At 53.2% G+C, this 25,646-nt stretch overlaps 1 protein-coding gene across 2 annotated transcripts; it reads right to left on the bottom strand.

The window, feature by feature from the left end:
* Positions 1-1,205: 1,205 nt before the first annotated feature.
* Positions 1,206-25,579, bottom strand: KCTD10 (potassium channel tetramerization domain containing 10). 2 transcript variants are annotated; one of them, XM_069081444.1, is made up of 7 exons: positions 25,441-25,579; positions 18,980-19,193; positions 9,536-9,705; positions 8,754-8,840; positions 8,240-8,292; positions 6,930-7,125; positions 1,206-5,416 (listed from the first exon to the last, which is right to left on the bottom strand). In XM_069081444.1, the coding sequence occupies exons 1-7, from the start codon at positions 25,441-25,443 to the stop codon at positions 5,198-5,200; spliced, it is 942 nt and encodes a 313-aa protein (XP_068937545.1). In that variant the 5' UTR covers positions 25,444-25,579; the 3' UTR covers positions 1,206-5,197. The 2 variants fall into 2 exon arrangements, with proteins under 2 accessions (XP_068937545.1, XP_068937544.1); XM_069081443.1 differs by having other exon boundaries at positions 8,754-8,843; positions 25,441-25,567.
* Between the last annotated feature and the right edge of the window lie 67 nt (positions 25,580-25,646).

The raw sequence follows: 25,646 nt of genomic DNA, 5'->3' as shown, positions 1-25,646 counted from the left end.
ACACTTGGGATAGGGGGGAAAGTGTGACTATTTCCCTCCCCCACTCTGGAAACTAAGGCTCATTTCTCCCATAGGTGTCAGTTCAGACGAAATCCTGATATGGGCAACACCCAACGGTCACCATCTTGGCTCTTAAAGGAGAAAATGAGCATGAAGGCTCCAGCTCACCAAAGGAATCCCAGCTTCACGCATAAGAACGCGGGTGTCACTGAGGAGTTCTGTTTTCAGCTTTTCATCTACTTAAACGGGCAACAGTCATGTTTGTGGTCATGTCACATTAGACGTAGACCCATCCACTCTAGCTAGTCTTCCAAATGCGAGGCTTTGTTTGAACCCACAAACCAGCAAGCTTCTTGAATGTTCTTACAGTAGCTAATGTTTGCCTGGCTTTCACCTTCATTCAAGTTTTGGAACCTGAAAACTGACTTCCACCCCTCTTGCTGCTGCATCCTTGGTGACACCATCCCAAGAAGTACTGGCCTCTTTTGTTGCCCAAGGAAGTGACCACTCACCCTACTGGGACAAATGAAGACAACACTGGAAATATTTCCTCGACAGAGTGGTGTAGGAATGAGGAGGCTGTGTAAGGAGACCCTAAACATGCATTCTGACAGATTACTAAGCAAAAGACATCTTATAGGGGTGGCTAGGTGGTGCAGTGAATAGAGCACCGGCCCTGGAGTCAGGAGGATCTGAGTTCAAATCTGGCCTCAGACACTTAACACACACACAAAACAAGCAGAGTGACCCTGGGCAAGTCACTTAACCCCAATTGTCCTACCTTCCCCCCTCCAAAAAGCAAAAGTTAAAAAAAATTTTAATTAAAAAGACATCTTACAGAGCTGTAGAAATTGAGTTTCTGCCTTTAAATAAACCTGGCTTAGACCATTTAAGGAACTACTTAGGTATGTGTCCCTCTGAAAGTTACTTCTATGGTTCCAGCTCTCCTAGACTGACTGCTCCCAGTCTGAGGGCAGAGCTACAAGGCACTTCCCCCCATTCCAGACTGTGAAAAATCTATGGAGAATATGGCAGACATTGGTGTCTTTTGCTCTTTTAGCACGATGGTGTTTTGACCCAAGACTCCCAATCAGCACTGAACTGAACCAGTCATGACATCTCTCCTCTTCCATCCCCATGCCCCAAGGCCTGGAAGCCTGCCTTAAACGGGCCTGAGAAAGCCTAGAAAACAGGTGTCAGAAAACTTGTATGTAGAAGTCCTTTATATCATTTTATTTTGCATATATATATATGTATAGACAAATGCTTGTAACCTATAAACATCGAATATTTCTAAATAAACAAAACACAAGCATTTTGTGCATAGCTTTGAGGGAGGGCACAGTTAGTATAAGACATCCGAATGTGCTAAAGTGATATTTTTGGTGAACCTCTTGTTAAAAGCACACTCAACAGGAAAGGATTTTACGATTGCAACTCTACAGGAACTGAATCACGCCCATTGTCCTCTCCACAACGGTGTTCCATGATGTGCCCATGGGCCAGACACGGGCCACAAATGTTCAGGGTTCAGTCTGTTTCTTTGAAGGACACGAAAATGTGTTAGCAAAGACTGGACCAAGAGCTAAGGTCGTGCTCACACATGGCTCAGAAAGGCCCCTCTCCTTGCCCTGTCTGCATGGAGTGTGGCGGGTGACTGAATGTCTTGGTCAGGGGACGCAAGTGGCCAGAACTGAGGCAGCAGTAACTGTGTGCCCCACCTTTCAAAGCTGTGCTAAACCTCAATTTTTGTAATTGTGCAATAAATGGACTATTTTTGACAAAGCATTGGGCTGCTCTCTGATTGCTCTTAAGCAATGACGTTAACTTCTAAGCCCTGAAGTGTCACTAGAAAAATGGCTGCAAATATTAGCCAAATCTAGAACCTGTTTCTTGCCCTTCTGCTTGGGGTTGGGGCTGAATCTAGAACCTGACTTATCCTTCTGCTTGAAGCTGATACACAGCACTTAATCAATGTCCCTTGAACTGTCAGGTTAATGGCATTAAGGGGAACATAAATCTAAGGTTAATTTCAGAGGATAATTGAAAATTTGGATTTGTGAGAAAAGATCTAGCAGCAAACCACGACGGTCAGCAAACAGAAAGGGCCAGGACAGCTCCAGGAATTAGCTTATGAGCTCCTACCCCAAGCTAGTGTTCTGGGTTCCTTAAGTGCACCCTGCTCGAAGGAAAATACATCAGATCTTGGCCTCAGGGATGTGGTTGGCAGCCAGAGGGCTTGCTGAGTACAGCCAAGATTGGGGAGTTCTGATAGAAACCTGATTTGTCTTTTTGCCACAAAGGGAAAGAAATGGGTAAAACCAGTCACAATCACAATGTGAGCGAAGGCAGTATGTGGTTCCAGCATCACTGGACTGGGCTACAGTTGTGAGAGCCAGCTTGGTGCCTCCTCATTTCCCTTTCCCTGCAGGACCTGGGGAGACACTGGTTTGGGGTCCCTAGGTCACTTTGGCCAGTGCCATCGTCAGCCTTGGGACCCTGGTCTCCCCTAAGCTGAGCCATTCTTGTGGCTGGATGTAGGGGGAACTGAGACAGAAGGAAAAGGCAAACTGTCAGAAACTTCGTCGACCATGGCAGTGCTAAGAAAGTCCAGGTTTTATTATGTGAAGAATGGATTCTAGATTAATAAAAATCTACTTTTGAAGAGTAATCATACTTCTCCAATGCAATGGACACCTTTGTGGCCTACCCACATTCACGATGCTTCATCACTATATGGTGTAACCTGATGCACAATCCCACCCAGAAGATGGGCAAGAGCTTGTCCGATCTCCCCAGAGGCCCCGTGTATAGGACTCAGGTGGGAAGTTAAATCCTATCAACACAAAGCTCTTCTGAAAGACATTTTTTGGGGAAGAAGACCCTTGCAGGTGTAATCAACTGTGTGAAGCCTGACTTGGTAAACTGAGTCAGGAACACTTTGTACAAAGCAGCTAATCTCAGCCTTTGGCTGATGAAGACATGATTAGGACAGTCAGACATGGTCTGGGTGGGATTTTCTGATGGTGAGGGTGATGGTAACAGGAGACAACGTAACAGCATTTTAAAAACCCGCTCCCTTCGGACTGCTTACAGGCCAAGTCCCTCTGAGAGCGTATGGCTTACGTCACAAGAAGCCGCTTCAGTACATAAATAGACTCACAGAAATACCTTGTCTGGTAACAACCAAACTTGCCACAACAAATGCTTTGGTATAAAACTCAAAACCCTCTAGTTCATACACAGGCACTTGCCTCTCATTCATGCCCGTTATCTCTTTGCCGTCACAGGCCTGAGTCTCCCTGGCAGAGCCCAAGTCGCCCTGCCATTCCCTAGCGGCAGAGACAACGGGAGGCAGCTACCGCAGAGCTGCCCACCACGCACCCACTCACCCCCTGGGACGGGGGGGGCAACACGACTCACTCTCAGTCACACAAACACATCCTTTTTCTATTCTCTGAAAGTGGCAAAAAACAAACAAGCAGGAGACATTTCAAAGGTATCTGTACATCTCGTGTGTGCTGAATGAGCCCTGCTGGGTCCTCACCCTGAGACCAGACCTAGAGCACTGCGGGCACTTTCTCATTTACAGGAAGGAAAGGCAGAAGACCTGGGCTGGAGGCCTGACTCTGACCCGCACTAGCTGGACGGTGGTGGCAGGACACAAAGGGCTCCACCAGCCTCGGTTTCTTCATCAGTAAAATGGGGCGGCTGATAGTCATTCTTTCCCTGGCAGGTTGTGGTGAAGACACTACAGAAACATAAGCTCCGAGTGAGGACATTCTCCTGAGAGGCCGAGCTTCTCTTGGAGCCTCTGACCCAGGGGTAGGGGTGGCAGAGCAGGGCAGGGGTCATGCCTCCTGGCTGTCTTCCCTCTGCCTCTGGGGTGAGGGCAGGGGCCCTCCCTCCTGGCTCTGCCCAGGGAAGGGGCTGAAGAACTCATCTTCTAGAGAATTCTGACTCAGAGAAGGAACCCCCTAAAGTCTGTTGATGGTCATTCCTGCCTCTCAGGAGGCAAGAGAGGCAGTGGTGGGTCGGGGGGAGGGGGGTAAGGGCTAAAGCCAAGGAGCTACTGAATGCAGTGCCTGCCTCAGAACCAGGAGAACTTGAGTTGGAGTCCTGACGCTGGCAGCTTCAGGACTAACTGCCTGGAGATGGACACAACTCCCCACAACAGTCAATGGCTGAAAAGCGTTGACCTGCAGTGGTGGATGGACCTGCCCCAAGAGCTCCTGAGGCTCCCTTTTAGGGAGCCCCAGGGCCGGCCCCAGTCCCTAGGTTACATCCCGCGTCTCCCCAGACACTGTCAGTATTGTGACAGAGAACACGGCCAGACAGTGGGGTCTGCTCAGCCCAATGTCCACCTGCTGTCCTGCCTGTGACTCGGGGACCAGACCCCCTGGCCATGCAGAGCTGACCCTGTCCAAGCCACATTCTTAACTGGACACTTGGGGGCCCAGGGCCTGGTGGGCCAGTGAAAGGCAGCTCCTGGCTGAAGGGCAGGATGAAGCCTGGAGACTCTGTGGACCAGACTCCGAGACCTACCACATCCTGACACTAAGGGGGTTATTTCTTTGGCCACAAGACGCCTGTGATTGTTCTAAGAGAAAAGAAATTCCCAATTGAGGTTTTGGTGTTGCGTTTTCTTTGCCTTTTGGCCACGGAAATACTGTCCTTGGCCCTTGGGGCCTTCTTCCTTGGGAGGGGGCATAGTGGTGGGACAAGCCTACAGCCCTGCACTTCCCTTCGGGATGGGCAGAGACCAGCTCAGGGCAGCCTTGGGGACCGCAGACCTCCGGGACACAGGCAGCTGACCCACGGGAAGGAGCTCTGTATCAGGGCGATCTGCGGAGAGCTCGGAGCTGACCCTGGAGCTGACCCCGAGGGATTCTCACCAAAAATAAATACTGAAAATCAAAGTCCTCACTGTCACCTGCCACCCACTCCCCCTCTTCATCCCCAGGACTGGGCAATGCTTTCCCCAAAGCCTCGTTCATGTTCAGGGAAAGAGGAAGAATGACAGATGCAGCATGAGCAGTCCCAGGGTGAAGAGTGTCCCCGTGACAGAACCAATTCACCTTGCCAAGAAATACCAAAAGAATGATCCAGAGTGTTACAAAAGAGGGCTTCCAGACTCGACAGGCGGGGCGCCTGGGGGGCAGTCCCTGTGAGCGGCACAATGGGGGTGGCTGGACGCTCACTGGTGGAGGTGCGCCCGGTCGTCGGGGCGCTTGATATGGATCCGACGCACGCGCTCAATCCTCTCCCGCTCCTCATCCTCATCCAGGTGGTGGGAACGGCCAGCAGCGCCACCTGTAGCCTCCAAAAGTGCATTGTCGGGGCCTCGGCCATCCTGAGCCTCATACAGCAAAATATTCAGGGTTTCCTCATAAATGCGGGCCTCCGGGAACTCCACCTGTGTTCCCAGAAAATAGGGTAGGTAAGTCCCTGGAATCCACAACTTTCAACACCTGTCCCCCCAAATGCAGTTTAGAGCCAAGAGGCTGCTGGACCTGTTTAGCTGGGAGACCATTCCCCATTGGGGTTCTGGTCTCTGTATCCATCAAACAAAATGATGAGACCAGTCTAGGGTCGCGGATGGGGGTGTCCACCCACTGAGCAAACGGCATGCAGTGCATGAAGGATATCACTGTGCTGTAAGAAATGACCAACAAGAATTCAGAGAAACCTGAGAAGACTCCTATGAACTGATGCAAAGAAAGGATGAACAAGAGAAGAACATACACCCTGAGCACATTAACGTCCAGGTCAGCAGCACTGACTGGCAGAGGTGGAGGGCTGCCGGTGAGGAGAGACGCAGACACTTTCAGAAACTGTCTAGGGCAGGATTCGCTGGGGTTGGCTGTTCTTTCGTCTTCCAAGGGAAGGTTCTATTTGGGTGGGGAGTCAGCAGGAAGTGAAAGCATCAGTACAACATCCCCCTGCTTACACTTGCTAGGACCACAGACAAGTCACTTAAGCTCTCCAAGCCTCAGTTTCCTCACCTGTAATATAGTTAGAGTGACAGGACCTAATCTCAAGGTTGCAAAGCATGCAAAACTTTTTAAACATTTAGAGCTACATAAATGTGTGTCCATACACGTCACCTATTCTTATCTCCAAAGTCCCTTTCATTTCTGACATTTTAGGATTCCTTCCAAACCTGCCTCGAACGTGACCATTTTGGGAATTTTTTACAAGGAAAGGTTCAGGGCTGGGGAGCTGCACTCTCAAGGCCTGGGGATGGCGACCTTTGACATTTTCTTCTACTCTGGGGCCCGTGGGGAAGGGACCCAAAGGTGGGGTGATGACACAGAAATGCCTGTGCTTTATAGACCAACGGTGCCCAGTTTAAAGGGTGGGCTGCCATATGCAATTCTCTGTCCCCTAGAACACTAGAGTGCATATAGAACGGCAGTGAAACAAATGCTTTAATGTCTATTTCAATGCAATATCCTTTCCTAGAACTGAAGTCAACCTGGATTGAACAGTGCACGGAAGTTCTTCAGGAAAGTCAAGGGAAGACCCCGCTCCCTCTCAGAAAGGGAACTGTCTCACCACAGAGGTGACAGTCTGGGGACAGTCCTCCCAAAGGGTGGCCATGGTGCCCAAGGATGGGGCCCCCAGGGATACCAGGACCCGTCTGCTGGCGGGATGGATGGCTGCTGAGCCAGGCCCCCTTCAAAGCCAACCTCTCCCTGCTCCCCTGCCCGGCAGGTAAGGAAGGAAGAGGGCAGCCAAGCCAGCCTGGAAGCCCACATGCTGGGCCTGGGCTAACACGGGGAGGGGGATGTCTGTCTGTGTTCTCTGCCACAATACTGACAGTGTCTGGGGGGGACACAGGATGTAGCCTAGGTACTGGGGCCAGCCCTGGGGCTCCCTAAAAGAGGACTATGGCTATGGGGTCCACAGCCTCTCGGGGCCCTCACCTTGGTCTGCTTCTTCTCTGTGGCGTAGACAATGGACGTACAGCAGACTTCTGCAATCTTCCGGCCCTGACCATAGAAGGACCAGCAGCAGATCTCATCACCAATGACGTCCTTGATGAACAGGACCCTCCCATTGAAACGCAGGGACAGCTTGTCAAACAGCTCAATGTTTTTCAACATGTTGTCATCAGAATTGCTGCAAAAGAAACATCCAGAGTGGTGAACTGTGCCCCTGGGTTGGTGCAGTGACAATGGGTGGGAGGGCGTCCGCTGAGGCAGACGGATGGGACAAGGGCGGCAGGCATGGCAGGTGAGCCACGGAACCACAGCCAAGCGGAGCCAACGGCTGACACTGGATGAATAGGTGCCAACCATGGCATTAACAATCCTGAGCAACTGTCTGGGGGCTCAATGTCCTAGAGGCCTAAGAGAGGAAAGAAGGCCCCAGCCAGGGCAATGGCAGTGGGGACATGACCGAGGGGTGGAGGCAGCTGGTCAGTGCAGAGCAAGGCCCCTGGGCCTCCTCTGTGTGCTAAGAACATTACTGCACCCTGGCACAGAGCAGGGGCTCAGCCCAGGCCTGAGCAGAAGGACTGAACACACACAGATGCTCCCGTGGTGAATGGAAGGTTCGACAGAAAGTCTTTGCCAAGCTCCCCTACTTGGTCCACCCGGCTCTGCCCTCACCCGCTCTGCCCTCACCTGCTCCCTGCCCTCACTTGCCCTCTCCCGCTCCGAGGCCCTACCCTCCACTTCACATTCTCAATCTAAGGAAGCACTGAGGCAGAAACAAGTTTTCCCAAGAAGCGAGCATCCTGGTGGGGCACAGACTCTAAGAGGGTGGGCGAGGAGGGGATAACAGTGAGCAGACAGAACCAGGGCTGAGGGTCAGTGTTTCAATCCAAGTTCCAGTCCTGTGTTGGGCTTTGTTAACCTGATGCGTGAGCCCAGGTGAGTGAGCACCTCTCTCTGGGCACAGGCGCTTTGTCTTTGCAAGGAGGGGTCTGAATTCGAGGGTCTCAGGTTTTCTTTTTCTTTTTTTTGGGGGGGGGAAGCGGGTGCTGTTATAGCCTCCATTTTATTTCATTTATTTATTTATTTTTAAGCAATTGGGGTTAAGTAACTTGCTCAAGGTTACACAGCCAGGTGTTTCTGGGTGTGGTGCTAAGTGTCTGAGCCCAGGATTTGATCTCCAGGTCATCCCGACACTGGAGCCAGTGCTCTTACTTGCTGTGCTACCTGGCCGCCCTGGGTCTCAGGTTTTCTTGCTGGAAATAAATGTGTCTTCCGCCAAGCCACTCTGGCCTTACCTGGTGTAGGAATACTTGTTGTTACTTCTGTTGTAAAGCAGCTTCACTGCCGGCTGTTTAGAGAAAGAAGAAGCACAATTATTTCTGGACTGGCCAGCTGCTGGACTGGAGACCTTGCAGAGAACGGGCGAGAAGGGAAAGCCAGGAACAGTTTGTTAGTGTGAGTCACACTGGGAGAGAAGGGATAAACGAGGAGCCCAGAGCCCAGAGCCCAGGGACTTGAGTTCACATCCAGTCTCAGATAATTTGCAGCTAGGTGGCCCTGGGCAAGTCGCTTTACCTCTGCCTGCCTCAGTTTCCTCAATAGTCAAACTGGGATCCTCATAAAAGCACCTCCCTCCCAAGGTTGTTGTGAGGAAAAAGTGAAACATCTGTAAAGCCTGGGCACAGCACCTGGGCACAGCAGGCACTCCCTAAATGCTTGTTCCCCTTCCCTTGCCCTAGATGGAGGCCTGCCTATGAGCACCCTACCCTCACCTCCTGGAGAATTAGCGAGGCATGGTCTCCCACCTACCTTGTTAGACGTGGCTATCAACTTCTGTTCTTCTTTAGAGGAGGTGATCACAGGGACCTTGCAGAAAGGTTCGTAGAAGTCTTTGTTCTGCTGGAACAAAATGTGCCCTCAGTCTAGAGGCTCTGCCCAAAAGGAGGCTTCTCCCCTCCCAAGGCCCAGCCCAGGAGGAGCCTTTCCCCTGCTCTGGCGTCTGGTGGGGACTCTGAATTCTAAGTGTAACAAGCCCAAGTGGTGAGAAAAGGGAGCCTGCCAGATGCCAGGTGGCCCCTTTAAGAGACGCTCTGCTGTGTGCCCAGAAGTGTGCCACCAGGGATGACGGCCTGGCCCCACACCACGGCAACACGTGGTCACGACAACGTGGGGGCCTGAAATGCCCACTGTTCCCAGGCCCCACCCAGAGTGGTCCCAAGTCCCTAAAGGCAAGGCAGGCTTCTGCCTCTTTCTGTATCCTTAGCACCAGGCAAACAGCAGGCACTTAATACATGTTTACTGAATTAAACTGGAGGGAGTCCATGGGCTCAGGGAGAGACTGAATCCTGCTTTATTAGGCAAGAAAACGGCTGGCATTTCTCCAAGCAGGTGACTCCTGAGAATGGTCACCCAAGCCAGTCCAGTCAAGGGGCCCTGGGTGGCAAGTGGGGCAGTGCCAGGAGGGGGGATGTTTCAGGGTCCCATTTGGCCACCCCAAGGACAGGATGGTGAAGGGGGAGGGAAAGGCAGGTCTGAGGCAGTACATCCCTGGGCTGGGGCAGGGGCTGAGGATGTCCATGCTGGACATGCACCTGCAAGGCTGCCAAGCACTCGTCCACCAGACCCTGGACCAGGTAGTATTTGGCCTCAGCCAGGAGCTCCTCGACCTCCCGGCGGCTCTCCGGCAGCGGAACAGCCCCATCCCGTAAGTAGTTGAGGATCGTGCCAAAGTGTTTCCCACACCGGTCAATGAGGATCCAGCCTGTGTGGGAAGAGAACAAAGAGGCTAGTGAGGACAGAGGTGAAGGTCACATCCCCCTGCAGGGACCCATATGCTGCCCTTAGACAGTGGCCCAGTGGGACGGCAGAGCCCCCTCCTCAGTGACAGCTGGCCAGGCCAGAAACCTGAGGCCGGGCTGCAGCAGCTCGATGCGGGCTTGGGCTCTGCCCGTGGGACCTCACTTACTCTTGTTCAATACCCTCAGCTTCTCCCTGTGTAGACTTCCAAGGTCACAGCTCTACCTCTCGTACCACGTGCCAGGCCCTGCGTCAGGTGAACCCGGGGGACACAAAGAGCAGCCAACACAGCCCCAGCCTCGAGAAGCTCCCACAACAATGCTGCTAACATGCCCCAGGAGGCCGCGGGAGAGGAAGGGAGCCCCGCACGCCCAAACAGCTTGTTGCTGCTCTGGCCCTGGGTGCCCACCGCTAGGGGACAGCCAACGAGACCATGGCATGTGAGCATGATGGAAGAGGGCAGTGCCCACTACTGGGGATGGTGCGGAGCGCTCAGAGAGGGCTGGAGAAGCGGTCAGAAGGGAGACCTGCTGAACGAAGTCTACTCACAGACCACTGCCAGCAGAGAATAAGGCAAAAGGCCCCAGGTCTTCCCTGAGTGTCAGGGTAGTGCAGTGCACATCCCCACCCCTGCCCTAAGCTCTGAGACTCAGCTTCCTCATCTACAAAACGGGGGTCACCTTCCTTTGATGCCTTGCGGTGTGAAGTATTATCCGTAACAGGGCAGGGACCTGGACCAGGTGTGGGGAGGCTCACCCGGCCAGGTGGGTCAGGGGCACTTCTGGGCTGCAAGGCCGGGTCTCTCTCCTCCACGTGGTCTCATCTGGTCTGACATTCTCACTCCTGTCAATGGGCTCAGGATGCTGGGACATGCTCTGTCTGTCCTTCATCCACTTCTCAGAAGGGAGCGCATGCCCATTTTCCACAGGGGCAAACTGAGTCTTGGAGAGGAGGGGACTTTCTTGACTCAGAAGCAGAAGTAGCCAGTGCCCGGCCTGCTCTATGAGGCTCCTGGGCCTGCCCATTTCCACCCGTCAAGGGCACTTGGGGCATTGTCGGACAGGAGCTGTGGGAGTGATCCTTGGACGAGAATCCAGGCAGAGCCCCAGCAGAGAAGGCCCCCAGTCTCCTTCCACTGCCTATTGGGAAAGGGCTCCGCTTCTCTGCTCCTCGGATCATCCAGCTGCAAGGTCTGAGCAGGGGCCCCTCACTTCAAGTCGACAAGTGACGGATGGCCTTGAGTTTCCATAAACTACCGGGAGGTCCATGCGGTCGGGCTCTGGACCAAGAATGCTGTCAGGAAGTGCTTGTGGTGAAGGAATCATATTTTGGACAAATAAGGGCAGAGAAGACTGTGCACATACTGGGCAGTTCCAATTAATGCCATTTTAAATTTCCAGTATATCCAACTGCTTTATAAAGAGCTGAGGGGGCTCAGCTTGGGGAGGGTCATTCTCTTCACATGCTGATTCAGCCAGGCTACCGGGCGTGGGCATTACAAGATCAATCAGGAGCCAGTTCTGACCACAGGTGTGGGGGCTCTCCCTCCTAGAAGGAGACTGGTCTTGGGCCACAGACTGCCTTGGGAGGTGGACAAGAGAAACGGGGGCAGCAGGCCCTCAGCCAGCCCCCTATGGCGCAGGGCTCATGCTGGTGCTGAAGCGTAGGGATTCTCCATTTCCTGTGTGTGGTGGATGGACCCTCTGGCTGTCCAGTGAAACTTCTCGGCCTCTTCGCAGACCCATGTTTTTAACTGCTTAGAATAAGAACCAATACTTATTCAGATAGCGCTTCCAGACGCACAGATCTGATCCTCACGACCACCCTGAGAGGTGGGTGCTGTGATCATCCCTGTTTTCTGAGGCTGTGAAAGACTGAGTGACCCGTCCAGACTCACATGGCCAAGAACTATGTGAGGCAGGATTTGAACTTGGATCTTCTGGACCCCAAGACCAGAGCTCACGTCAACATCTAAGAAGTATAAAGGAAGCTAAGTTCACAGGCCCTCCCTCGTGCTGCCTCAGAAACCTCCCAGGATCCTTTGCCTTATCAGGCAGCCTGGACCCTCCCCTCTTGTTCAGCCAAACCCTGGGGGTCTCCAGGCCTAGCTCTGACTCAATGTCAATGACACACGGCCCTCTTTCTGGAAACAGGGAGTTGGTGGGTGAGGGTCCTCTCTCCAGAGTCAGGTCCCTGTTCCCACATACCTTAGTGACAGTCTCTGGGAGTCACTCTGATTGTGCAATGTCCCACCACAGAGCCGACCAGTAGCAGTACATGGGGTGCCGCCTGGACCTCGGACAATAGACACTTGCCACTGGGCTGGGGGAGCCCAAAGCCACCTCCAAGCCCTGAGGGAAGGATTTAATCCAACACTACCCACAGACCACCTGGTCTATAAAGGCCGGCTCACGATAACTCAGGTTGTCCTATCTCTCCAACAACTCAGTGGAGACCAAAATGACCATGTCACTCTCTCCCCACCCTCACACCAGGCCAAGCTGAAGAGGCATGCCCCATCAAACACTCAAAGGCAGGTGATGCCTACAGGAGAGCCCAGCCTCAGCACAGCTCTCTCCAGCGCCTCCTTTCCTATGGTGGGGATGCTGCCTCGGGCCGGATCAGTGACTCCTGTGGTAGGTGGGCAGCCTCCCCTGCCGCACGATTCTCATGTCTCTCCATCAACCCCCCAACTAGATCCCTCAGCCCCTCATGCTCCAGAGGACTTCTTCTGTCTCTATCAGTGATACCCCAACCTGCCATTCTCCTCTCACCTCCTTCCCCTCTGTGACCAGCCTCTTTCTGGGGCCCCCATGCAGAGATCTCCAACTATCAGAAACACACGCCTCCCCCCCACCCCCAAGACCCCTGGGAGGTGGGTAGGGCGGGCAACGCCCCAGGGTTCTCTGGGGAAGCTATAATTCAGATTCTTCTGAGATCATGGACTCCTGTGTGCACAAGAAATCAGGGGTCACCAAAGCTGGGGCAACATTCTCCAAATGTAGCATAGCACCATCGCCTAGTCTGATTCAATTCAATGTCACCACCTTACTCTCCACAGCACTGGATGTATCTCACACACACACACACACAGACACAGACACACACAGACAGACACACAGACATCGACACACACAGACACAGACAGACAGATAGACACACACACACAGAGTCTCGGGCATATCTGTCCCCGCACTCTTCTGCAGGACACAATCATGAGCCATGTTCAGGCTGCAGAGGCAGCAGGGCTAATGGACACAGTGCTAGGCTTGATGTCAGGAAGACCCAGGTTCAAACCCTGAGGTCTACTAGCTGTACGACCCGGAACAAGGCGCTGCCCCTCCCTGTCCTCTCTCTGGTGCGGCCCAGGACTTTTCCACCAAGTCACAGCTATGGCTGCACCACCTGCCCAGAGGGGAGACAACCCCACACACAACTGTCTTCACTTGCAGCCTCAGCCTGGAATACGAGGCTCCTTTGTATCACCCCAATACTAGACTGAAGGTGGAACGTCTGTGCCAGCAGAGCCCCAGGGCGAGCACGGCTCAGGGAGCTAAGCTTGCCTGGGCCCAGCCAGCCAGAGATTCCAGCCTCTCACTTTCACAGGGATCACCTGAGACCATGCCACGTAAGGCGAGACGATGAGCTGATTTAGTGGCAGAGGGCTCCAACAGGCCAAGGGGATGAGGGGGAACATGAGAGCTTTGGCAGAATCCTAGGAACTTGAGACCTGAGCTCTGCCGAGCTCCCAGGAGAGGAGCCATCTGCCCTGACAGCTGTCTGTGGCTATTCTGGAGGACGGCAGTTGGACACCCACCCCCCATCACCCATCACCAAGGCCCCTGGCTCTTCTCCCCTCAAACAGGATGGCCAAACTGGATCCCCTTCATGGGGTCAGATTTGAGACTTTCCATGTATTCTGGAAAGTCCTAGAAATGGGAGGTCAGGTCCCATCCACAGGGGCTGACAGCCCAACTCACTTTACAAGTCAGTCACTCTGACGCCCTGGGGAAGCCTGTTGCAGGGTGAGTCCTGGGCCTCTTCCCCCAGCCCCCACAAAGGTCCAGACAAGGCTTCAGGTAGAGCTAGATGCTGGGTGTAAAATGCTGATGCCCTGAGGCCCATTACCAGACAACTCAGGGGCATATTGGTGCATGTGGCACCTTTCCCCCACCCAGGGAGCAGCTGGGTCTCTGAGAGGGGAAGCATGACGAGTGTTCAGGCAAAGGACTGGGGCTAGACAGACGAAGCTGGGGTCCAGCTGGGTAGAGATAAGTGAACCTCTGAGAGCTGGTGCACACTCTCCTCTCCTTACGATCACTGGTATTCTTGGTCCCTACTTACACAAGCTTGTCCCTGTGCCTGCACATAGGAGGCATTTGGTAAATATTTGTGTTCACTGCCTGCCCTTGGGAGCCCCCAAGAAGCCAACATTGATGAAGGGCCTACTAGATGTCAGGCTACATGGAAGGCCCTGAGGAAGCAGGGCAGGGACAGAGACAGACCAGAGTCTGGGGCAGGGCTGGATGCCCATGCAGGCAGGAAGTGGCTGATGGCCCAGCGAAGGAGACAGAGAAGGAGAGAGCTGGAGGGAGCATGTATTCGAGGGAGGTTCAACAGGGTCCAACCCTGCAGGGAGATCAAGAAGGATGAGGACAGAGCAAAGGCCTCCCACCACTGTGGTCTGCCCCAGGTGCAGGACATCAAAGGCAGGATAGGACAAGAGATTTAGGGATTGGGGGACCTCAGAGGTCATCCCGTCCAATCTCATTCCATTGACGAGTCAAACTGAGGCCCACAGGACAGTGACTTGACCACAGTCACCCAGCAGAGAAGAGGCAGAACAAGAAAGTGTAGCCGGGTCCTCAGACTCCAAACCCAGAAGTCTTCCCACAGCCTCAGCTGCCACCCAGAGGGGTTCTGGGCTTGTCTGGCACATGGATGTCCTCTCACAAACTTTCAGGAGGTCACCGACAGGGCTGATAAAACCTTCTACCTACAGGCAGGGATGTGAAGGTGGGTGGACAGTCTGTGCAGCAGCGCCCGAGGCTGAGAAACAGCCGGCTCTGGGGAGAAGCAGGGAGGCCACCCTGCCCTCGCTTCCTGCACAGCACACCACACACCGTCTGCCTCCTCTTCCTGACGCCCCCTCCCCCCAGGGTGGTGCCAACCTTATCAGATCAGGCTCCGATGTTATTGTCTCGGTTTCCAGAAATAGTCCCAAGGGCTGCTGGGTGTGGTGGAGACAGGAGCAAGCCCTGCCCCTTCCAAACGCCCAGCAGGACCAGGCTGCTGCCTGGACCAAGCCTCAGCAAGTCTCCGATGTCAGGCACCCTCAGATGCCCGGGAAGAGAAATTCACAGGTCTGTGGTCTTAGAGTCTGGATCAGTCTGTGCCTGGCCTGGGACCCAAATAAAATGCTTGTCTCCCAGCGCCCTGGCCCAGGCGAGGCAGGGGGTGGCACACTGGGCCCAGGAGAGCAGGCAGTGCCGCCAGCTCCCACTTCCTGATTTCACAGGGCTCTTTTCTCACCAGGGCCCTGCTGAGTGAGTAAAACCAGCCAAGACGGTGGTAAGGCTTGAGGGTAGCCATCACCTCCTTGGAACACAGAGCATGGGGAGAGAAGCTGGGCACATCGGAGGGCCAGTGCCCAGGTTACTGCTAGGCCAGGGCATAAGTTTTCCTCCTCGGACGGGCAGCCTGAGTCCCCTGACTTGCCACTGGCAGCCTCAGGCTGTCATGAGGAAGGCAGGAAGGCCCGTGTCCAGTCCCACAAGCCCTGGCTATGAGAGTCATGGCACTATGCTGGGTGTTGGGGCCACAAAGACAAGATGAATACCAGGCCCAAGGCTGAAAGACTTCTGATCTGCTGGGGGACACAATGCACAGAAGAGGCCACACTGGCAATGAGGGATTAGGAAAGGCCTCCTAAGGGCAGGCAGTGAACACAAATATTTACCAAATGCCTCCTATGTGAAGGCACAGGGACAGGCTTGTGTAAGTAGGGACCAAGAATACCAGTGATCGTAAGGAGAGGAGAGTGTGCTCCAGGCATAAGGGACAGCCCATGCAAAGGCAAGGAAGCTGGAAACTAGACTGGCTGGAATGTGGAGAGTGTAAAGGGAAATGAGTAGTGGGCAGGAAGTCTAGAAAAGCAGAATGGAGCCAGACTCTCAAGGGTCCTACAGGACAAATGAAGGCGCTTTTCATCCTGCCTTACAAACAGCAGGAAGCTGCAGAGAATTCTCAAGTGAGGAAATGATATCGTTGCACCTGCACATTGGGAAGATTTTTAGGTATTTACATGGAGGATGGTTTGGAAAGAAAAGAGCCTGGGAACAAGGATTCGATCAGAAGGTTATTACAAATATTCAGGGGAAAAGGGGACAAGGGTGCAAAGGAGGGCAGCAGCTATGTGACTGGAGAGGAGAGATGGACAGCAGAGATGCTGCTGCCAACTGGTTGTGCAGGGGGCGGGAGAAGAGTCAAGGATGCCTGAGAAGCTGCAAATCCAAGGACTGGAAGGCTGGGGCCCTCAACAGAAACAGAGAGAGGACAGTGGGGGCGGCCTGCTGTAGACATCTCCTAGGACATCCAGGCAGCAGGGGTTGGATACAGTGCTGGTGTTCATCCATGAACACATACATGTTCATTAAACCCAAGGGAGCTCGTGACAACACTGATAACAAACCTTTATTAAGTGCTTACTATACACCAGTATGGTAGTGGGGGGAGGGAAGCTAGGTGGCGTCATAGTGCACAGAGCGCTAACAGACTTAGGGTCAAATCCAGTCCCAGACTCTTACTAAATGCATGACCCCGGGCAAGTCACTTAACCCTATTTGCCTCCGTTTTCTCATCTGTATAATAGGCTGGAGAAGGAAATGGCAAACCACTCCATTATCTCTGCCAAGAGAACCCCAAATCGGGTCATGAAGAGTCATCCATGACTGAACTGACTCAACCCATAAAAACATTCCAGGCAGGTCCAGAGACAGAACCTTGGGGCAGACGTCCAGGGTTAGGGGGCAGGAGATGAAGCAAGATGCAGCAAAGGAGCCCGAGAAGGCCAGATGAGAAGGAGGAGGCACAGAAGAGAACAGGGGCTTTTACCAAAAAAGCAGCAATTGTGATAAAAAAAAAAAAAAACCACAACAGACACAACAAAAATCACAACATCAGAGACAGCCTGCTGAAAGGATCTGTAGGCAACTGACCAACAGAAACACTGAACTTACACGATCTAAAATGCTGCAGCATCTGAGTCTGGAAAACGTGGTGGGGTTTTCTAAAAACTATATTTAAAAATACTGAGTTCTAAATTTTCTCCCAACCTCTTCTCCTTGAGAAAACCAGCAATTTGATAAAGATGAAATCTAAATTCATGAAGTAAAAACTAACTGAATTATGAGCAGATGTAGCAAGTAATACAATAGCAGCAGGAGACTTTAATGCGCCCCTCTCAGTCCTGGACAAAGGCCAAGAGGGAAGCGAGTAATCGAGAGGAAGGGGTGGTCACCAGGGTCAGTCAGACATGGCAGAGACTGATGAGCACTGAGAAGAGGTCACCAGCATGAGCCACGTCACAATCAATGGTAACGGTGGAGAGAGATCTCAGTTGTACAGTGAGGCCAAAGGCCACAGTACAAGCAGTGAGCAGGTAAGGAAGCTAAAGGCAGGCAACATGGGTGGCTCTGGCCCTCGGTGGAAGGAGGGGAGGTGTGGGACAAGCGCCCAAGGCGGTGGAAGGTTTGGAGGAGCCCAGGCCTGGCAGAGGGCAGTCCAGAAGAGGGGGACCCAAGAGCTCCTGGGAGAGACGGGAAGGAAGAGGGGCAAGGGCTGTTGGCTTTGGCAAGGAGTGCCTACTTTGTCCAAGATGGGAACAAAGGAGGAGGAAATGGGGAAACGACACGGTGGGTGTGAAGGAATGGCACAGAGAGGGCCTGTTTCCTCGCCTTGCTGAGAGCCGGTAGTCTAGAAGGCTGGGCCGGTGGTAACCACCCACCAGGAAAGAGGACAAAGAAATGAGGGGTGGCCGTGATGGCCAGCCTGGCCGGGGTGAGGCGCCTCCGGCGGCACCATGAAGCACGGTATGACATGGGGTAGACAGATGGACCAGAGCTTCAGGGAGAAAGAAGATGAGGCCAGAGAAGGGGTGATGCGGGAGGGCCAGGATGAGAACAGACAGGAGGCCACCTGCTGACGAGCCCATCCTGATGGCCACTGCTGGACATGGCAGGCCACAGGAACCCAACTCTGCAGTGCCCGGAGCAGTCCTGGCCTCCCACACCTGTGGCCTTCTCCCACCCAGCACCTCACTCACACAGCGCCACTGCCCACCCCCATATTTAGTGTCCTCCAGCTGTTACAGCCCCCCCACCCCCACCCCAGCTTCTGATAAAAGATGTTCTACTGCTGGACAAGATGCCCTCCCACGAATCCTTTCTCAAGAATAGTCGCTCATGGGCTCCTTCCAGGGAGCTAAAGGAAGCAGATTTTAAGGGCACCCCTACTCTCTCCACTTAAAAAACAGAAACCCCCAAAGTCACAAACAAAGGAACACCCGGCAGGTTCTTTCCTCTCCAGTGCCCAATGGCTGCAGAAGCCCCATAGAGCGGGTTCTGCCCAGCCTCCCCGAGGCTCTTGGACTGAAAGGGGGAGGGACCTCAGGAGCCAGCCAGGCTCCATTCTACAGATGAGAAAGCTGAAGCCCAGCGAGGGGAACGGACTTGTTGGGGCTGTCGTTGTTCAGTCATTCTCAGTCATGTCTAACTCTTCATGACACTACTTGGGGCTTTCTTGGCAAGGATGCTGGTTACCATTTCCTTCTCTGGCTCATTTTATAGATGAGGAAACTGAGGCAAGCCGGGTGAAGTGACTTGCTCAGGGTCACACAGCTAGATGTGAACTCACATCTTCCTGACTCCAGGCCTAGAGCTCCCTCTATCATACCACTTAGCCGCTTTGATTTGCTGGGGCCCAGAGAGCTAACACAAGTCAGGGGGGCAGGCCGAGAACCCTGGTCTTCCTGGTTCTCCTCAAGCCTCAGCTGAGGCCTGATCAAACCTCACACAAGCTGTCCCACAAACGTGGGCCCACCCTGGGGCTCTCTGGTCACCTGAGTTTGACAAAGGCCAGCCTGCTCTCAATGCCCCACTCCCTTCTCCCCCATTTGCTCCCCACCCAACCCATCCAGCTGGCGCCCGCCATGCCCTTCCCAGGGTCAGGCTGGTCCTCACCTTCGCTGTCTGTGAGCACCTCCATCCTCCCGCTGAACATGGCCTTCAGCATGGTGTCCTGCTTGGTGAGGGTCTGCATGGTGGTGTAGTAGAGGGCTCCCCCCACATTGAGCTTGACGTACTTGGAGCTGGGGCTCGTCCCCTTGAAAGAAGTGGTGCGAGTGGAAGCTGCTGGCACCGCTGAGCTCACCACACTTTCTCCCGACATCTCTTCCTGCCAGAGGTGGGGGAAGACAGTCACATAGCAGCTTTGCCAGGCCAGGGTCCCCCCAAGTCAAGCTGAGCTTCAAGGGGCCGGGCACATGGTACACTGGGGGCTCCCACAGCAACAGCTCGACAGAGAGAACTGCTGGGTACCCTGGGTCACGCTTTTCCATACAAACCATCGTACTCATGGTGGTAATTACTGCTATGGCACTAATAGGAGTAATGGCTATTCTAGGAACACAGTAATGATAAATTATTGAGCTCAGCTACACTATGAATGAAGAATGCTTTGCAGAACCAAGTGGGGACCCTACCCACCATCCACAATGCTGCTGCTCCAGAAGGAGGTGCCAAAATCATGGCAATACAGTCAGAAAGAACTGGGGGAAAATCCTAGCTCTGTCTCTTACAACAGGAGTGGCCCAAAGCAACTCCACGTCTGCTTTTGGGATCTCAGTTTCTCCATCTGTAAAATAGGGGGCTTGGCCCAGGTAACTGCTAAGCTCCCTCACTTCCAGCTCTAAATCCTTTGGTCACATCAGTCCCAAACAAGCAGTTGATAAACAGCCCATGTCTAAGTGGGGCTCCATGGAACAGCCACGCGCCACTCAGCAGACAGCAGGTGCCAAGGTGGTTCTCCTCAGAAGGCACAGCCAAGCACTGCTTTTTAGCTTGTCCAGCAGCCCCAGGGAGCCAAGTGACCATGTCATCAAACAGGGCCTGGCTTCAGAGGATTTTAGGATGGCCCAGCTTAAATACCACCAGCCAGTTATATTAGACACTGGCAGAGTCCCGGGCACTGGTGCTTTGGATATTGAAAAGATTTCTTTTCCTCATTCTCAGATTCTGAATCTTCCTGGACTCAATCAATCAAATATTGATTAAGTCCCTCTAATGCCAGGAATGGGGACAATTTCTGCTCTCAAGGGGCTAGCCTGGGGGGGGGGGGGCGCGGACAACAAATATATCCAAAAATACACAATTTAATTGTAAAGTTAATAAATCCCAATACCTACAAAGTAGCTAAACAGCTAGGAGGCAAAAGGAAGGAGTGAGAGCATTCCAGGCCTGGGCAGGGGCCAGCTCAGGACTGAGGAAAGAGACAAAGCCAGGCTGGCCCCCTGCAGAGGGCAGGTTCCACTGAGACCAGAGCCAGGCTGGGCAGGGCACTGAAAGCTAAACAGAGGAATTAGGCATTATCTTTGAGGCAACAAGAAGCCAGGCTCAGGAGGAGAGTCACTTACTTTATCAGATCAGCACTTAAGGAAACACGGACAGACAGATGGACAGACACACAGACAGCAGCTGTGGAGGAAGGACAGGCTGGAGCAGCCCAAGGAGAAGCATGCTGCAAGAATCTGGGCCTGAACACAGGGGGCAGGTACAGCTGAGAGGGGAGAAGGGGGCTGGGTGGACATCCACAGGTACAGCCCCAGGCCCCCCTCCACCAAGGCCTTTCCAGACTCCCACATTTCTTAGCTTCTTCCCCTCCCACTGTTCTCACAGGCCCTTGCTGAAGCCACTCTCTCCACCAACACCAGTGATTCCTTTCTCCTTTAATGCCATGGCCTCAGCCCTCTGACCACCCCTGGAGATCATCTCTCCTCTGAGTGTCCTGCGGGCATCTCCACCCCATCATTGTCTTTCCCCCTGCACCTGGCCCTGCCACCTTCCCAGCAAGCTTCTGGTTCACTGGCATCCCACCTTGGGAAGCATTCGTGACTCTTCACTCTCAGGCCTGGAGTCCACCCATGCCAAGTCACATACCTCAATCTTCATCACGTCTCTCCTATTTATTCTGGTCTCTTGGCTTGAGGCAGAACAGACTTTCCTCTCCCTGCACCTTCTACAGCAGCCACCTACAGGCTGTCCCTGCCTTATGCCTCTCCCCTAATCCATTTCCCACCGAGCTGCCAATTGAAATTCCTGAAGCAGAGGTGTGAGCATAGGGCCGACTCCCCTGCTGGCCTAGGCTAGAACCCAAACCCACAAGCCTTCACTATCAGGGCAGAGGCTGGCCTTTCAAGCCTCACACACTCTATGCTCCAGGGGTCAGGCTGGCCCACTTTGCCTGGATGTATGAGATAGTCCATCTCCTGTTCACAGACCTTCAGTGAAAACGTTCTATCCCACCATGGCCGCAGAGGCCTCTTGGAGGGCTCACTCCATTCAGATCTCACTTCCTGCTTCTTCCAGGAGCTAGCCCTCTTCCCAATTTCAGTGTTTACTGTGTAGAGACTTAGTACTTTACAGCGACCGACAAGTCCTATCCCGCCTTTAGAGAAGAATCTCTGGGAAGACGGGGACAGTTTCATTTTTACATTCTATTTTAATAGCAAGTAGCAGGCCCTTAATAGCTGCTTGTTGATCAAGTGCCTAAATACTGTATTTGCTGAACTGAACTGAATATAAATTCTTCAATCAACACCTTATACAGGAGCCAAGCCCAAGCTTTGCCAGCTTAGGGTCTCTGGATGCCTGTTCCTACCACACAACAAAATAACCCAGACTTCGGTGCCACATTTCTAACTTCAGGGTGAAGTGACCCAGAACGGGGGGAGGGGGGTGTTAGAGCAGAGAGGGCCCTCAGATATCATTTGATTTTACAGGTGTGGAAACTGAGGCCCAAAGAGGATAAGTGTCTTGCCCAAAGTCTTGGTGAACGATGGTAGCTGGGGAAACTTGTTTTGAGGGTGATATTTCTGCCCCATATCACCAACTGCCCCTGAACATCATCCATCTGGATGTCCCATGGGCATCTCTACCCCAGCACATCCTCATCTTTCTCCCCAAGCACTCCCCTCTTCCAGACTTTCCTATCACTACTGATATCACTACTGCCATCCTCCCAGGCCTACTGAGGACACACACTCAGTGTCTACTGACTCCTTACTCTCCCCAGATCTTGTCAACGAGGCCTCTTCTCTCTTGCTTTCATTGCCTCCCATTGGCTCCCCACCTCCACCCACCCCCCTGACACACTCTCTCTCTCTCTCTCTCTCTCTCTCTCTCTCTCACCTTCCTGGGCAGTCTACAGCACCATACCCATAAGAGGAAGCCTTCTAAATCTCCCAAACTGCTCTTTCCATTTCAGAGTCAACTCTCTGACCGGTACCAAGCTGAACTGCCCAAGACAGTGGCTGAGATCCCCTGACCTGGATTTACTCAGTCTTCAGATCTGGCAGGAGAAGCTGGACTACTTTCCAAAGTCCATAGGTTAGTTTGCTGGGGGATCTGGAGAGGCCCTCAGAGAAAATCATCTGGGCCCATTCAGGTCCACCTTGGAGCCTGAGGAAGAACCCTGCCAGCTTCATCCTCCACAGGGGCACCAGCCCTTGGCCCCCCTCCTCCACTTTGTCCAAGATTTGATTTCATTATTAAAGGAGTGGTGAAGGAAAAAGAGGAAACTGATATACAAGGTGTCAGTTACCAGTCCTATTCAATCAAAGAGAAGCCCTTCTTTATCCCAATCATGTGGGCAGCTAAAGGGTTCTCTCTCTTTTTAAAAATTTATTTATTTACTTTTAGTTTACAACATTCAGTTCCACAATCCCTTGAGTTCCAAATCCCGCCCCCCCACCTTGCCATGGGGGCACGCGTTCAAAGATAGGATCTACAAATAAGAGGGGGATACCATACCCTCAGAGAATTACTTTCTCATCTCTGCCCCGCCCCCTCTTCCAATTTCAAGACAGAATTCTGACTTGTCCGTTTTGTAATTAGCACCAGGGGTCCCGCCCACCCCAGCCCCAAACCAGAGGCATTCCATTCTCCTGGCCCTCCTTCTATGTCTTACATTCCAGAACGCCCAAAGATTCACGCCCTTTTTCCAAGGAGGTAATCCCACCGTCCAGTCTGGCCAATATTGTAATGAATGGGACAGTGGGGGTGTCAGCAAGGGATCTGGAGTCCTGGCTGCAGTTCATCTGACTTGTAAACTGAGGCAGCCGGACCAAGATGTTCACAGAGCTTATTCCAAGAAGCTCCCTTTCCCTCCTGCCTTCTTTCCGAACAGTCTCTTTTTTTAAGAGGAGACCCATGCAAACGATCAAAATAATGTCTCCAATTCTATCAGAAGAGGCCCAACCCTTCTGTAAATTCTGGTGCTGTCTCTTCTTCAGCTATGATTTAAGACAAAAGCTCCTGGCAAGTATCACTTCTAGAGCAGAAAATGGACTTTTCTATTTGACTCATCAAACAAACTGGACCGACTCCATTATCATGGGGCATTCAAGGATCAGTTCTGACAGCTGGGACTACTCCAAACCTCCCCATCACTGTCCAGGGGACCCCCCCTCTCAGTCTCCTGGGATGGCATGCTGGGTGACCTCCTGGACTCCTTACTATCCCTCCCCCTCTCTTCTCCCCAATTCCAAGCCCTTACCAAGGCCTGTCGATTTCACCTTTGCAACATCTCTATCAATTTCACCTGTGCAACAGGTCAGCCTTAGTCCCCTTCTTTCCTGATACTGTTACCACTCCATGCTACAGCACTAGAAGCTTCAGCCTTTTCCCACTCCAATCCAACCTTCACTCTGCTATCAAAGTGATCTTCTCAAAGGAAGTCACCCCGTCTCCCTATTCAATACACCTCAATGGTTCCCCATCACCTCTAAGGCTCTAAGAGAAACTCTCCTGGCCTTCCTAACCTGCCCCTCCTTCCCAATATTCTAACTCCTCACTGCTCCCCTGCCCCTGCTCCGAGATCCTGTGACACCAGCTTCCCCGACTCCTTGCAACTTCACTGGCTGTTCCCCCATGCCTGGAATTCTCTCCTTTTCCCTCCTGCCTTCCTTCACATCTCAGCTAAAATTCTACTTTCTACAAGACACCTTTCCCAACCCCCCTTTAATGCTAGCACCTTCCCTCTATTATCTCGAATTTATTCTGTATATATATCTAGCTTGTTTATGTTGTCTCTCCCCATTAGTGTATGAGTTCACTGGGAACAGGGGCTGCCTTTACCTTTCTTTGTACCCTAAGCACTTAGTATTTGACACACACAAGGTGGTTAATAAATGCTTACTAACTTCAAGGTTTTCCATTCACCCTCCCAGGCCCCTGGGAGGACTCATGGACATTCTAGAGCTTCCCTTGGCTAGTTAGGGCCATTCAAAGGGCATCTGGGGAGGGACTAGGTAGAAGGGAAGGTGGGATGGGAATGGGAGGGGGCTGTGGCAAACAAAGAGTCACCAGATCTAGACAGGTATCTTTATCTCCAGACACTTCCCTCACTTAAAGTGCAAACAAATAAACAAAGCAACTTTCCCATAAGCTCCAAAGAGGGTTCACCAGCCTCCTCACCTCAGACCTAGAGATAAAAGTTTCCAATTGCACTGAGGAAGGGCCACTGGTTTACATCATAGGGCCCAAGACCAAGTGACCCTGATCTCAGGACCTGACTTAGCATCCCCCTGACCCTCCTTCAGGGTATCCTTCCCTGACTGTTGGGTCCTCCCAAACCAGATCCTAATTCCCACCCCTTCTCCATAACTTGTTCAAGCAACTGCTCACAAGGACCCCTTGCAAAAAAAAGTCCCTGAGAACCACTAACTTTCCAGGGAGTCCCTCACTACCTGGTGTCTGATCCCAGATCCAGAGTGCCCCTCCCCTGTATCATAAAATTACTTGATAAAAGGTGGGTCAAGTGCTTTGGCAACCTCAAAGTGCTATATATAATAAATGCTAACTATTAGTTAACCACTCATACAGGAGATTTTGAGTAGAAAGGGACCGAAGAGATAATTCCGTGCAAATTCACTATCGAAAGACCTGGAGCTGCAAGGGACCTCAGAAACCAGCTAGTCCCACCCACCCCCACATTTTACAGATAGGAAAACTGAGGCCCAGGGAGCTGACTTGTCCAAGCTCACACGCAATTACGGTCATAGTTCTACAGCTGGAAGAAATCAGAGACGTCATCTAGACCACGTCCCCCATTTTACAGATGGGGAAACTGAGGCCGGAGGGGGGAAGCGGGCTGGAGCCCAGGCCGTGGTTTCCACGTCGGGGCGGGTTCTCGCCCCCCTCCCGCTCCGCCCATGGGACCCCTCCTCTTCAGAGCTCGTAGCCCCCTCCCCTCCCCCCTCTGGTCCGGCATTTACGGGGCGTAGGCTGCAGGGGCGCGGCGCCCGCCGGGGGCGCCTTCCCTCCCCTCCGCCCTGCGCCTGCCCTCTGAGGCTCCCCCGCACCCCTCCGCTTCCCCCATCGCGGCCCGGCCCTCTCCTCTCCTGCCCTGCCCAGCGTCCACTCACCATGAAAAGCCCGAGAGCGCCGGAGCCGCCGAGCCGGGACCGGGGCAGCCAGGAAAGAGTTGGCGCAGGCGCACGGAGGCCGAGCCGGGGCGGGGAGGGGCTGGCACTTCCGCCCCGCTGACGGCCCCCGCTTCCGCCCCGCAAAGTGTCCCCGGCTCACGCCTCCGCCGCACGCTCACTTCCGGCCCCCTTTCCCCGCGCTTCGC

Source organism: Petaurus breviceps, unplaced genomic scaffold (assembly GCF_028583685.1).
Source record: "Petaurus breviceps papuanus isolate PSGF00001 unplaced genomic scaffold, PetGlider_PUasm1.0 99, whole genome shotgun sequence".
NCBI classification, from domain to species: Eukaryota; Metazoa; Chordata; class Mammalia; order Diprotodontia; family Petauridae; genus Petaurus; species Petaurus breviceps.
The sequence above is the reverse complement of the archived record's forward strand: the minus strand, read 5'-3'. Positions and strand labels throughout refer to the sequence as shown.